At 39.2% G+C, this 14,352-nt stretch overlaps 1 protein-coding gene across 1 annotated transcript in view; it reads right to left on the bottom strand.

Annotated features, from left to right (window-relative positions):
• Window positions 1-14,352, bottom strand: part of nphp4 (nephronophthisis 4) — a 486,853-nt gene that overhangs the window by 470,942 nt on the left and 1,559 nt on the right. The window contains exon 4 of the mRNA XM_062054501.1: window positions 12,889-13,026. Coding sequence (XP_061910485.1) covers window positions 12,889-13,026 — 138 coding nt within the window. The remainder of the gene's footprint in view (window positions 1-12,888; window positions 13,027-14,352) is intronic.

The following is a 14,352-nucleotide window of genomic DNA, read 5'->3' as shown; positions in this document are numbered from 1 at the left end:
TGTTCACTCCCAAAATGAATAAACAGCTGACTATGGTCAACCTGCACTTCAATGCAGTTTCTATGCCGCTGGACAAAGCTCAAACAAAATCTCGTTGACATGTATGACTTAAGTGGTATTATGACAATGACAATAAAGGAATTGATTGATTGATTGATTGATTGATTGATTTACTCGTGTTACGGTAAATCAAACGTTAGTGCAATCACAATATAGCAACACTCGAAATAGTGCAGAGCAATAACAATATCAATAACTCAACGTTGCTCAAACGTTAATGTCACACAACACAACACACAAAATAAACATGTAAAGCTCACTTTATGAAGTTATTCCTCATCCACAAATCGCTCGAATTCTTCTTCTTCAGTGTCCGAATTAAACAGTTAGGCGAATACGGCATCCAAAATGCCCGGCTCCGTCTCGTCGAAGTCGTCATTAATCGAGTCAGTGTCGCTGCTGTTGTCTAGCAGTTCAGTGACAATTCCTGCCTTCCTGAAAGCTCGGACCACAGTTGAGACTGATATATCAGCCCAGGCATTTACGATCCACTGGCAGATAGTGGCGTATGTCGTCCGGCGCTGTCTCCCTGTCTTGGTGAACGTGTGTTCGCCTTCTGTCATCCGTGTTCTACTGCGTGACTGATCGCTTTGAGTTTAAACTCGGCGTCGTAAGTGTGTCTCTTAATAGGAGCCATTTTGGGGTCTTTACATAAACACACAAACGGAAATGAAACGTCATATATCCAAGCATGCACCGCACGCTTCTTCTTCTACGGGGGCGGCTGCTTACCATCGAAGAATAACTTCCTCTACGGGGGAAAATGAAGTCGGCTGCTGCTTACCGTAGTTGCGAGACCTAAACTTTATGAAAATGAAGTTTAGGTTTGTTGTGGCTCAATATTGGTCCATATATAAGGTGCACCGGATTATAAGGCGCACTGTCAGCTTTTGACCAAATTGGAGGGTTTTAGGTGCGCCTTATAGTGCGGAAAATACGGTACTTTGTAACCTGTGAAGAGCTACCTGGAACACTCATCTTTGAATCTCCAAGCCCCTCTTACCTGGACATCAACACTCAAAATTGATACAAAGACATATTTGTAATATAAAAAGCCATAATAATATAATAATATTCAACACATAATTAGTCAAAACAGACAATAATACATACGCTTTGACATCTTTGAACATGTACACTACCGTTCAAAAGTTTGGGGTCACCCAAACAATTTTGTGGAATAGCCTTTATTTCTAAGAACAAGAATAGACTGTCGAGTTTCAGATGAAAGTTCTCTTTTTCTGGCCATTTTGAGCGTTTAATTGACCCCACAAATGTGACGCTCCAGAAACTCAATCCGCTCAAAGGAAGGTCAGTTTTGTAGCTTCTGTGACGAGCTAAACTGTTTTCAGATGTGTGAACATGATTGCACAAGGGTTTTCTAATCATCAATTAGCCTTCTGAGCCAATGAGCAAAATCATTGTACCATTAGAACACTGGAGTGATAGTTGCTGGAAATGGGCCTCTATACACCTATGTAGATATTGCACCAAAAACCAGACATTTGCAGCTCGAATAGTCATTGACCACATTAGCAATGTATAGAGTGTATTTCTTTAAAGTTAAGACTAGTTTAAAGTTATCTTCATTGAAAAGTACAGTGCTTTTCCTTCAAAAATAAGGACATTTCAATGTGACCCCGAACTTTTGAACGGTAGTGTACGTAGCAAGCAGGCGCGAAAATGACATGCTTAATCAACCCGGAAGTGATGAGTGATTTGACACTTGCGGGGGGAACAAAGCACGACAGGGAAAAGAGAAAAATAAACAGACAAAAAAACAATAAAAAATAAATAAATAAATGAACAAATAAAAATACAAAATTAAAATGATAATAATAATGAAATTAAAAAATTAAAAAATAAGCACGACAGGTAAGATGTGTCCACCTATAAGTTGTATTTAACAGAGGGAAAATAGGGGAAATAGTGTTACTGCTGGTACTAATATAATAGTGGCCTTGACGGCAGGGAAGACGAGCGAGGGAGTGAAAGTTGAGTGTGTGTGTGTGTGTGTGTGTGTGTGTGTGTGTGTGTGTGTGTGTGTGTGTGTGTGTGTGTGTGTGTGTGTGTGTGTGTGTGTGTGTGTGTGTGTGTGTGTGTGTGTGTGTGTGTGTGTGTGTGTGTGTGCGTGTGTGTGCGTGCGCATGTGCGTGTAAGTGCGTTGCTGCTTTTCAGGGACGGACATGCGCCGTCTCAAATTGTATGTAATAAAAGAGAAAAGGGAACTACTTTGAATATTGTGGTGTTAAACTGTCAATAGCACTCACCATAAATACATTTTAAAATGTACAGTTAATACATGTGATCGATATTGGTCAATCCCATGAATAATCGGAATCGGCAGCATAAGATACCTACTAATAGTAGTTGAATGGGGACTTAAAATGTTGTTAGATTGTTGGATAGTCATGTTAAACGACGCCAAAGCAATAAAGCATCAAATCATAAGGTTTATGCATTAGGCTGTGGGCTTGCACACACTTTTGGTTGTCTCTGTTCACAGGGTTTTGGTGTATTTTTTTAACAGTGATAAATGAGTGACGTCACACATCGACGGACGTACTTATGTGGGCATTCTTGGACATAATGTATCGGCAAGCCCCCTCCCCCTTATGTTGAGCCCACATAGCTAAAACTGTTGCCACTGGAACTTATTTACATTCATTCCCGTTTCATGCCGTCCCGCCTGCTCTATGTTTTTAAAACATTGACAACATTTGGGCCAATACGAGATCGGATTAGCCGCTGAACTCCCAGCGGGAAAAGAGGCGACATTACGACTCGGTTTGAGAAAACAAGAAAAAGCAAGTTTAAGTATTATTTTTATCTAATCATGGCTTGTGCATATTAACACTGACGTAAAACATGTGGTGACATAAATGCTGGTAAAAGCAGCTTTTGTATTGCAGTGCTGTATATGTATATGCGTACGTATATATGTATGTATGTATGTACATATATACGTACATACATACAGTACATACATATATACATACATACGTACATATATACATACATACACATATACACGTAAATATATACCTACATACATATATATATACAGTATATATATATACGTACATATATACCTACATACATAAATATATGTGTACGTATATATACACTACCGTTCAAAAGTTTGGGGTCACATTGAAATGTCCTTATTTTGGAAGGAAAAGCACTGTACTTTTCAATGAAGATAACTTTAAACTAGTCTTAACTTTAAAGAAATACACTCTATACATTGCTAATGTGGTCAATGACTATCCTAGCTGCAAATGTCTGGTTTTTGGTGCAATATCTACATAGGTGTATAGAGGCCCATTTCCAGCAACTATCACTCCAGTGTTCTAATGGTACAATGTGTTTGCTCATTGGCTCAGAAGGCTAATTGATGATTAGAAAACCCTTGTGCAATCATGTTCACACATCTGAAAACAGTTTAGCTCGTCACAGAAGCTACAAAACTGACCTTCCTTTGAGCGGATTGAGTTTCTGGAGCATCACATTTGTGGGGTCAATTAAACGCTCAAAATGGCCAGAAAAAGAGAACTTTCATCTGAAACTCGACAGTCTCGTCTTGTTCTTAGAAATGAAGGCTATTCCACAAAATTGTTTGGGTGACCCCAAACTTTTGAACGGTAGTGTATATATATATATATATACACACACTTATATGTGTATATATACATATAAATGGAAAATAGCATCTTCTTTACAATTACTCTCTTGATTTGAATTAAAGCCCTGTCCTATTTGCCATTGAGGTAATTTAATGTCCCTGGTACCAATCAGAGCCTTCAAGATACGACAGTGTGTTATGGCACAGATCACAACTAAAGACCTACACATTCAATCAAACTTTTGGACATTTGTTTTAGCTACCATGTTGGAGCACACTTGGCCAAGATGAAAGATCTGGCTGACAAAAGTTTAAGAAAAGAGACATATGTTCATAGCACTCTCTTGTGCATTTCCCGCCAAAGCAGTGATTAGTGACCAACATAAAAACAAGAGGAACCAAACTTGGCCTTTTCTGCAAAGCCGGGCTGTCGTCTGCTTGTCAGAGGAGAGAACTGTGGCTCCTCCATGCGAAGGCAGTTAAATGAGGCGATCACAGTGAGAGATAATATAGAAAGATTCCTTTTTGTGCCTCATCTGCTCTCCACAGATCCATTTCGTACCATTTGAGGAACAACATTGCCCTCTGCTGCTCATTTCTTGAACAGAAGCAAATACTTATTACAGTCTTGTGGGAACCCATCACAAAAACCCAACACAACAATGATAACAGCATGCTGTTATATGGTCAAATTCAATTGCTAAATTCCCTTTTAACTCCCACTCAACACCACTAACTGATCTCTTTTTTTTTCCCCCCAAAGTAAAAGCTTAATAAATCAAGGCTGGACAGAACAAAACAACAAAGCTACAATAGCAATCCCCATTGTCAGGACACCTTGTCTCTTTCTGGGGGGGGGTGAGATTGATTGTCTGCCTTTCCTTCCTGTAATGACTGCACACATCTTGGCTTTTCACACAATATTAGAACCAATCCATCACAGCTAACTGCCATTTTTACAGCTCCCTTTTCATATTATTTGGATATCAAACCGCCATTTGCCACTCAGAAAGACCAGCAGGGATGTCAGTGCATGGGACCGAATCCAAAAATAAGCAACACAACAAAAAGGAACCCCAGCCTTTATCATCCCAACAGGATAGGAAATGGTTTCCATAATGATTACGCTGGATAAATAATACGATTCTGAGGGTTTTATAGACACGTAATGAAGATTATGGTAGATAAACAAAAAGCCTGAGAGAATTTTGTGATGTGTGTGACATTTAACAACCGGCTGCAACTTAACTTTATTATTGTTTTATTTCCATTCAAGAATTGTGACTAGACAGGAACTCGGCAATGCTCCTTTATAAAATAAATAAGAGTGGGCTCCCGACTTTCAAACAGAGAGATGTGGAACTTCAATGAATTAAAGAAATAAACCATCAAAAACACGACCGATTGTGTAGTCGACTTGGCGAAGCAGTACGAACGTATCACTGCCAGTCTGCACCACACTGAAGCAGAGTCTAACGTCAGCTAATAGTGTTAAATACTGTCTAAACGGCGGATATTTATGCATTAAAAATATGTAGAAGCTGCTGATGGTGTGTTTGATGGAAAAGTAGTAGAAGAAGAATACCGTCGTAGTCCACTCTCCAAGGTAAATCAGGGTTTCCCACACATTAATTTATTTGTGGCGGCCCGCCACGAAAGAATTACGCCCGCCACAAATAAAAATTTTTAAAAAAATTAAAAATTTTAAAAATAAAATAATTTTTTTTTTTTTTGTCCTCTCCAGCTTCACAGGCAAATCATATAGTTGGTGTAGATGCCCATATCGGCTGTTCAGATTTACTTTACAAAAGAGAAGTGTAGGATACTTCCCTTGTTGCCTTATTTGTATTTGACTTTATTAAATGAATTTATATTAGAAACACAACATGTGTATATAACAAAGGGTGCAAAGTCTGCAGGCAGTAGGAAACACATGGTTAAGTGTAGGGAGTAAAACTGATGGCAGTCTTAAGTTCAAGATTTTTGGAGCTCTTTGTTCAGTGGATCAGATGTTTGATGAAGCTCTGTGTCTATCTACCACCACTACTGTTTTCTGTTTATTTGTTACTGACTGTGGCAGGACACCTCTGCCTCTGTTTCACTTTATGTTGCTGGTAAATAATATGGTTGTAGTAGTAGGCTAAAGTTAAATTATTTAGTATGCACTAATTAAAGGGGCAGAGCTTTAAGACATTTTAGCTTTTATATTTTATAAGATATATTTTTTGTAAGAACCACAATTAATAAATATATTTCAGTGAATAACTTATTGTTCAAATCTGTATATAAATATGTACATAAAGTGTTGTAATTATATTGTAAAATGGATGGATGGATGGATGGATGGATGGATGGATGGATGGATGGATGGATGGATGGATGGATGGACGTTTAAAACAAAACTGTTATTATTAATTAGTAAGTATACATTTTTTGAGCCTTTTTAGAGAAAATCAAACCATTGTAGTAAATTATGCAAATTACTCGATGTCATGGTGACCACGCCCATAGCCACACTCATAGCCACGCTCCCACCGCCACAGGTATTTTGGCAGTTTATGGGAAACACTGTAAATCCTGTACATTATTATTGCATTACTACATAAAACTACTGTAGTTGTTAGTTGTACATTTTATTGTATTGTTTTTCATTCAATATTTCTAATCAAATGTTTGTTTGTTTTTTTAAAAGGCATGTTGCATGTTAAATTTGTGCTGCTTTGGGTGCAGGCACTAATTAAATGGATTTCATTTCAAATGTCGACGTAGTGATTTGAGATAGGAGCTCCATCACAGAAGCAGTTAAGCTCGTAGGTTGAGGTACTAATGAGGAACAACATTGGCGAAACTATGCTGCCGACTCGGGATGGTCATTTTGTTTTGGCACCAACTGAATCCCACCGGTCATATTGAGCATCGATGCAGGTAAAATCCACTGGTGCCAACCTTCCTTTGAGCAGATTGAGTTTCTGGAGCATCACATTTGTGGGGTCAATTAAACGCTCAAAATGGCCAGAAAAAGAGAACTTTCATCTGAAACTCGACAGTCTATTCTTCTTCTTAGAAATGAAGGCTATCCCACAAAATTGTTTGGGTGACCCCAAACTTTTGAACGGTAGTGTAAGTCGCTCCTGAGTATAAATCGCACGCCCGGCCAAACTATGAAAAAAACTGCGACTTATAGTCCGAAAAATACGGTACTTTGTTTTAGCAATCAAGGATATTCCAGTTGTTTTTATCCTTCTTTGTGTGGACATTGTTGATTGTCATGTCATGTTCGGATGTACATTGTGAACGCCGTCTTTGCTCCACAGTAAGTCTTTGCTGTTGTCCAGCATTCTGTTTTTGTTTACTTTGTAGCCAGTTCAGTTTTAGTCTTGTTCTGCATAGCCTTCCCTAAGCTTCAATGCCTTTTCTTAGGGGCACTCACCTTTTGTTTATTTTTGGTTTAAGCATTAGACACCTTTTTACCTGCACGCTGCCTCCCGCTGTTTCCGACATCTACAAAGCAATTAGCTACCGGCTGCCGCCTACTGATATGGAAGGGTATTACACGGTTACTCAGCCAAGCTCTAGACAGCACCGACACTCAACAACAACACATAGTTTGCAGACTGTAATTACTGGTTTGCAAAAAATATTTTTAACCCAAATAGGTGAAATTAGATAATCTCCCACGGCACACCAGACTGTATCTCACAGTGGTTGAAAAACACTGATCTAAAGTTTATTAAAGTTCCATTTTTATAGTATTGTCCCCTACAAAAAGTGAATTGCGTCCCACCGACAGCCCAAATACCCCTCACAACTTACTGTAACATGTTTTAATAAATAAATGACCCCAGCCAGTGTAGTAATGTTCTATGAATTCATGAGTCCACCGACTAATTGGGCAAAACATGTGCTGCGTGTCTCGTTAAATGGATAGTAATTAGAGATGTTCAAGTTGAAAAGGGTTGATGAATTGCAGTACATCAGCCAAAAATATTCCAAATGGATGGCGCCTAACAAATGAATGGCGACTACTACACATGGACTCCAAATGCTTCACCAAGTGTGGTCGGAGAGAGTGAGCAGACTGTGAACTAAATATAGTTATTCTAAGGGGGGAAGCTGATTAATAATGTATAAAGAGATGCTAATAAATGTGTTGACCGAGTAAGAAGCTCATCTGAGTTGGAGCTACTGAAGCATTGGAATGTTTGCCTTACCCTGAGTTATGCAAGGAAGGGAGAGTTTTAACATTGAGGTCTTTGAATATGTAACATCAGTGTAGTCCAGTCCTTCTCAAATAGTAGGGCGGGGCCTCCTGGGGGCGCATGTGACCTCAAGGAACATGCTTTTATTTGAATATGATGAAGCGTATGTAGCACTTGGCTTCACTGTAACCACAGTGGGTGTTGTTTCCTTTAATGTTAATAAACTTACAATATTATGCCGAGGTATATTTATAACAATTTTATAGACAAATTATACTATTTACAGTCACGGTGGAGAGTGAGGGGGCGCTAAATATTTTCTTCTTCCTATGGGGAGGGGCGTTACAGGAAATATTTGAGAAGCACAGGTGTAGTCTATCAAGGTGGAATGCTGCTTTGCTGGGAGGTTCTGACGAGCTTGAACACCTGCCGTCATGATTTCATTAAAGGTCAACTAGGGACAAAAGAGTGGCAAAAGACATGGAAAATACAGTACCGTATTTTTCTTACTATAAGTCGCTCCGGAGTATAAGTCGCACCGGCCGAAAATGCATAATAAAGAAGGAAAAAAACATATGTACGTCGCACTGGAGTATAAGACGCATTTTTGGGGGAAATTTATTTGATAAAATCCAACACCAAGAATAGACATTTGAAAGGCAATTTAAAATAAATCAAGAATAGTGAACAACAGGCTGAATAAGTGTACGTTATATGAGGCATAAATAACCAGTGTTGGGTTAGTTACTGAAAACCAGCAACTAGTTACAATTACTAGTTACTTAATTTCAAAAGTAACTCAGTTACTAACTCAGTTACTTACATCAAAAAGTAATGCGTTACTGTGAAAAGTAACTATTTAGTTCTTTCTTTTTTTCTTCTTTTTTTTTTAAAGCTCCCATTAACGCCCTTTTAGCCTTCATTACAATACTGTTATTGCACTGGAGAATAATACAATCTGTTGATCAACTTGACATGCATTTTTATTTTCATTTTAACATAATTAATGAAAAACAGTGCAACATAAAAAGGCATTTCTCCTTTCTTTAAACTTGGACCAATGACCATTAATAAAAAACAAGTTAAAGTGCAACATAAGAAGGTACATCATCTTCCTTGAAACATAGATAGTGAAATAAAGCCTGATGCTGCTGTCTTCCACACTTGGAGTCATGGATTGTACAATCCTTGTTTTCAGTGGCAGGATCATTGACAAAGATGGTGAAATTTCAGTGCTCAGTAGAGATGTAACACTTTTAAGGGGTTTAAGCACCTGGAGGACTTCCTCTGCCACTCACATCATCATCAGACAGGTTGATGATGTCTTTGACATTTTTCTTCAGGGTGTTGTGGGTCAATGCAGAGTATATAGCTGCCTGCTGCTCCAACATATCATAAGTGGAGTTCCACTTCGTTTGGACATCATGTATGAGCTTTCTGAGTAGGCAGCTTTAGCATTTCTTGCTTTGTCTTAAGTACATGAGCAGCTGTTGTGCTAGGAAACCTCCTTCCAGATCCATCCTATTGACTGAGATGTGATGTCAAATTCACTACATGTGCAAATGTGCACTACATGTACATGTGCACCTACCTGTGGTCCCAGTCCTGCCTCATTCACTGCGTTAATGTGATTTTTGGCATTATCACTTGTGACTGGGATATCTTTATCTTCCATTCCTCCACTGCTTGTGTCAGTACCTGCGCAAGGTGACTCTCGTAGAGGGGGCGTGTCTTCTCATCCGCCAGTCTGCTGTGATGAAGTGAGCGCTTATAGTTCCCCTGGACGTCCACCAGTCTGTCGTGAGCGCAACAGATGATGCTCTGGATAGTTCATCCACAACTTTTTTCTTCTCCTGCTCATAAAGATCTGGCACAATCTTATCGCTGAAGTGGGTGCGCGACGGGATGTCGTAACGTGGCTCAAGCACGTTCAGCATGTGTTTAAAACCCTCGTCTTGCACAATGTAGTCTGCACCTATAAACACACCGATTGAATGGCGCGGGGCGTTCAAGCTCCTCCGTTACTCCGCTCGCCATGACCACGCTGTGTGTGGACTGAACGTGCATGCGAACAACCTTTTTGTTTTGTTGTATATATCAAACCACGGATCACGTGTGTCCCTCCCCACCACACCCAGACACACACACACGCCTCTTTTCTTCTCTCCGGCGTGTGACAGAGGAAGATTCAGAAGAACGACACCGCAGCGCATCAGTTTCTAGCCGATACTACATAAAAAATTAATGTAAAATAACGCAGTAACGCATCATGTAGTAACTGTAACTGAGTTACTGAATATAAAAAAATAACGCGTTAGATTACTAGTTACCGCCGAAACTAACGGCGTTAGTCCCAACACTGTAAATAACCAACTGAGAACGTGCCTGGTATGTTAAAGTAACATATTATGGTAAGAGTCATTCAAATAACTATAACATACAGAACATGCTATACGTTTACCAAACAATCTGTCACTCCCGATCGCTAAATCCCATGAAATCTTCCTCCCCGGTGTCGCCTCTGGTATGTCCTTTCTTTCTGCTGCTCGATTGCCGTTCCCTGCTGCATATTTCACTACGTCCAGCTTGTAATCTGCAGTATAAGATTTCCTTTTCGGTGCCATTTTAGTTCAGCCCTTCTCAGTTTTTATAAGTTACCGCCAATGTTGAAATAATCCATTTTAATAGCTACAGATGTAGCAGCAGTTAGCATCCCATGACCCACAATGCACTTCTGCCATGACCCGCCCCCGCCGAATTCTTATTGGTTGACGTGTGTGAGGATTGCTAACGTGTGTGTGACGATTGCGGACATTTGCTTTGTCTCTTACGCGAATGAGATAAATAATATTATTTGATATTTTACGGTAATGAGTTAATCATTTCACACATAAATCGCTCCTGAGTATAAGTCGCACCCCCGGCCAAACTGTGAAAAAAACTGCGATTTATCATCCAAAAATTACGGTACATGTCACAGTAACGCTTGGAGGCAGAGAAGGAAGGCCACGTGAAAGTAAAAATACCTTTTGACGAGAAAATCATCTTGGCCACAGGAATGGACCGCGGGTGAGTCAGAATTTGGGATTATGGCAGATATAATCCCAGACAGCCCCAACAATCAGGCAACAATAAACCAGCGCCATCCACATGGCGACGCTCGGCACAAAAAGCCTCCTGATTAACAACCAGTGACAGGTGTGTCTCCTGATCGTCAATCAGGAACAGGTGAGGGGAGCAGCGCTCTCAGCCCAGAGATGAAGTGGCACGAATATGACCGACCAATTTTAGGTACCGTATTTTTCGGACTATAAGTCGCAGTTTTTTTTCATAGTTTGGGTGCGACTTATACTCAGGAGTGACTTATGTGTGAAATTATTAACACATTACCGTAAAATATCAAATAATATTATTTATGTCATTCACGTAAGAGACTAGACGTATAAGATTTCATGGGATTTAGCGATTAGGAGTGACAGATTGTTTGGTAAACGTATAGCATGTTCTATATGTTATAGTTATTTGAATGACTCTTACCATAATATGTTACGGTAACATACCAGGCACGTTCTAAGTTGGTTATTTATGCCTCATATAACGTACACTTATTCAGCCTGTTGTTCACTATTCTTTATTTATTTTAAATTGCCTTTCAAATGTCTATTCTTGGTGTTGGCTTTTATCAAATACATTTCCCCAAAAAATGTTACTTATACTCCAGTGCGATTTATATATGTTTTTTCCCTTCTTTATTATACATTTTCCGCCGGTGCGACTTATACTCCGAAAAATACGGTAGTTAAATATCATCACCGTAGTTTTCGGACTATACGGCACATTTAAAACCCTTTCATTTTCTCAAAACTCGACAGTGCGCCTTATAACCCGGTGCGCCTAATGTACGGAATAATTTTGGTTGCGCTTACCGACCTCAAAGCTATCTTATTTGGTACATGGTGTAATGATAAGTGTGACCAGTAGATGGCAGTCACACACAAGAAATGCATGTAGACTGCAATATGATGGCAGTCACACATAAGAGAAGTGTGTAGACTGCAATATGACTCAAATAAACCACACCAAAATTGTATATGTTCCATTGAAAATTTAGAACATTACACACGGCGCTCAAAAATCTATCAAAATGTTTTAGTAGGACTTTGGTAAGCTATGAAGCCGCACCGCTTGATGGATTGTACTGTGCTTCAACGTACGAGTATTATTATGGTGTGTGTATAAGGTAAAACATATCTGGTGTTTTGTTTCGCAATATTATGCAAGCAACTTTTCTTACCTTCTGGTACCTGCTGATCTGTATTTGGGATCTGCATAAATCCTGAAAATGTGCGCGCATCCGCCATTGTAGTCCGTTTTTTGGCGTCATATTGGACAAAATTGACACAAAAAAATCTCCCCAAAGCATCGATCTTAAAGCTCTTTGCCATAGGGCACAGGTTAGTTATTGTATTCCTGATGATATCCAATAGATCTTTAGGCGGTTCAGTCAGTCTATGAACATTACATCATCACACCCAAGACAATGGGCACATACACACCCTCCCCCACCCCACGCCTTCACCACCGCTTGTTTCCCCTCGGGGTGATGGACGGCTGGCAGCGCTTCATAGCAGCAGTCGACCTCCAGGGGCCCAACTCCCCGCCCCTCTGTTGTGAGTTGTCGTGATTAAATGTAACATGTTTATGTGTGCATTGCATGGAGGTTTTATCCCCCTTAGGAGCCCAGTCTAGATTGTATTTTTTTACTCATCTTCTTCCCCAGCGTTTCACCTTTTTCTTATCTTTTACGGGGCGCCTTTGGCGACCCATCAGCGTTCCTGTTCTGTAACCCTGTACACTGCTTGTTTGTCTAATCTTGAACGGGTTTGTACTGAAAACAAAGTTTCGTTGTACTTGTGCAATGACAATAAAGTCCTGTCCTATCCAATCATTTGTTCTGTGTGCGCGCGTCATCTACGTCTAAAAATAAATGTTAATAAATCTTACCTCATTAAGGGACATCTTGTTGTTCTTCATCTTCTGCGGCGCACTCTTCCATGTTCTCCCAAAGAAGTACTGACAGTTTCTATCAAAGAACGTCACCCGCAGCTGGTAAGTCACATCTGGTCCATTCGCCGGGGTCTCCTGTGGGTATGCAAGAGCCCCAAAATCATTCCCTGTAATGAACGTTAATGCTGGAATATCAATCAATAAGTTCAATGTGGCAAAAGTTCCGCAATTCGTCAATTTCACGTGAGGGCGAGAGATTTTACACAAAACAGAAACGCAGTGTAAGTGTTGTGTCTTATTTTTTTTAGATTGTGTGAAAGGAAGCTGAGAAAATATGTTATCAATGATGTATTCTAGTCTCCAACAATTAATTAGTTTTAGTCAAGCTTTTCAGAAACTACTTCAGCTTGACATGCGTTGAGGTCTTTATGTTTGCATAACTGCCCTGTTTTTTTTTTCTTATTGAAAAACATGAGGAAAAACACATTTCCCATTTTATATTTGCTTTTTATTGAAAGGCCCTGGGATGATTAAGCGTTTGGCAGCAACACCGATTTTAATGTACCATTTTTCCACAGTGTCAATAAAACAAAAATTCAGTCGAGGTCGTCGGTACGATAATTGTCAGGTTCCCAAAAACTGCTGTAAAAACCTGGTATACACTGCCGTTCAAAAGTTTGGGGTCACCCAAACAATTTTTTGTTTGAGCCTTCATTTCTAAGAACAAGAATAGACTGTCGAGTTTCAGATGAAAGTTTTCTTTTTCTGGCCATTTTGAGCGTTTAATTGACCCCACAAATGTGATGCTCCAGAAACTCAATCTGCTCAAAGGAAGGTCAGTTTTGTAGCTTCTGTAACGAGCTAAACTGTTTTCAGATGTGTGAACATGATTGCACAAGGGTTTTCTAATCATCAATTAGTCTTCTGAGCCAATGAGCAAACACATTGTACCATTAGAACACTGGAGTGATAGTTGCTGGAAATGGGCCTCTATACACCTATGTAGATATTGCACCAAAAACCAGACATTTGCAGCTAGAATAGTCATTTACCACATTAGCAATGTATAGAGTGTATTTCTTTAAAGTTAAGACTAGTTTAAAGTTATCTTCATTGAAAAGTACAGTGCTTTTCCTTCAAAAATAAGGACAATTCAATGTGACCCCAAACTTTTGAACGGTAGTGTACATAAAGAAACATCTGCTTTAAACAAGTCCATTTTTTAACACTACTTCTGTGTGATATAAACACATTTTAGTCCATTGAAGTCCAGTATATTTGCATAACCGTTTTAAAAAATATACTTTTTTTTTTTTTTATAAATGTATAATAAAAATGGCTTCCGATCTCGATCCAATACTTTGACAATGTTATTAAAGAATATTGACCTGAAAATGCTTTTTAACAACTAACTAAAGTGAACACAATTACACATTTTATAAAGCTTATTTAATTCAATTT

Source organism: Entelurus aequoreus, linkage group LG07, assembly GCF_033978785.1.
Source record: "Entelurus aequoreus isolate RoL-2023_Sb linkage group LG07, RoL_Eaeq_v1.1, whole genome shotgun sequence".
NCBI lineage: Eukaryota > Metazoa > Chordata > Actinopteri > Syngnathiformes > Syngnathidae > Entelurus > Entelurus aequoreus.
Note: the sequence above shows the minus strand (reverse complement) of the source record. Positions and strands in the feature narration are given on the sequence as shown.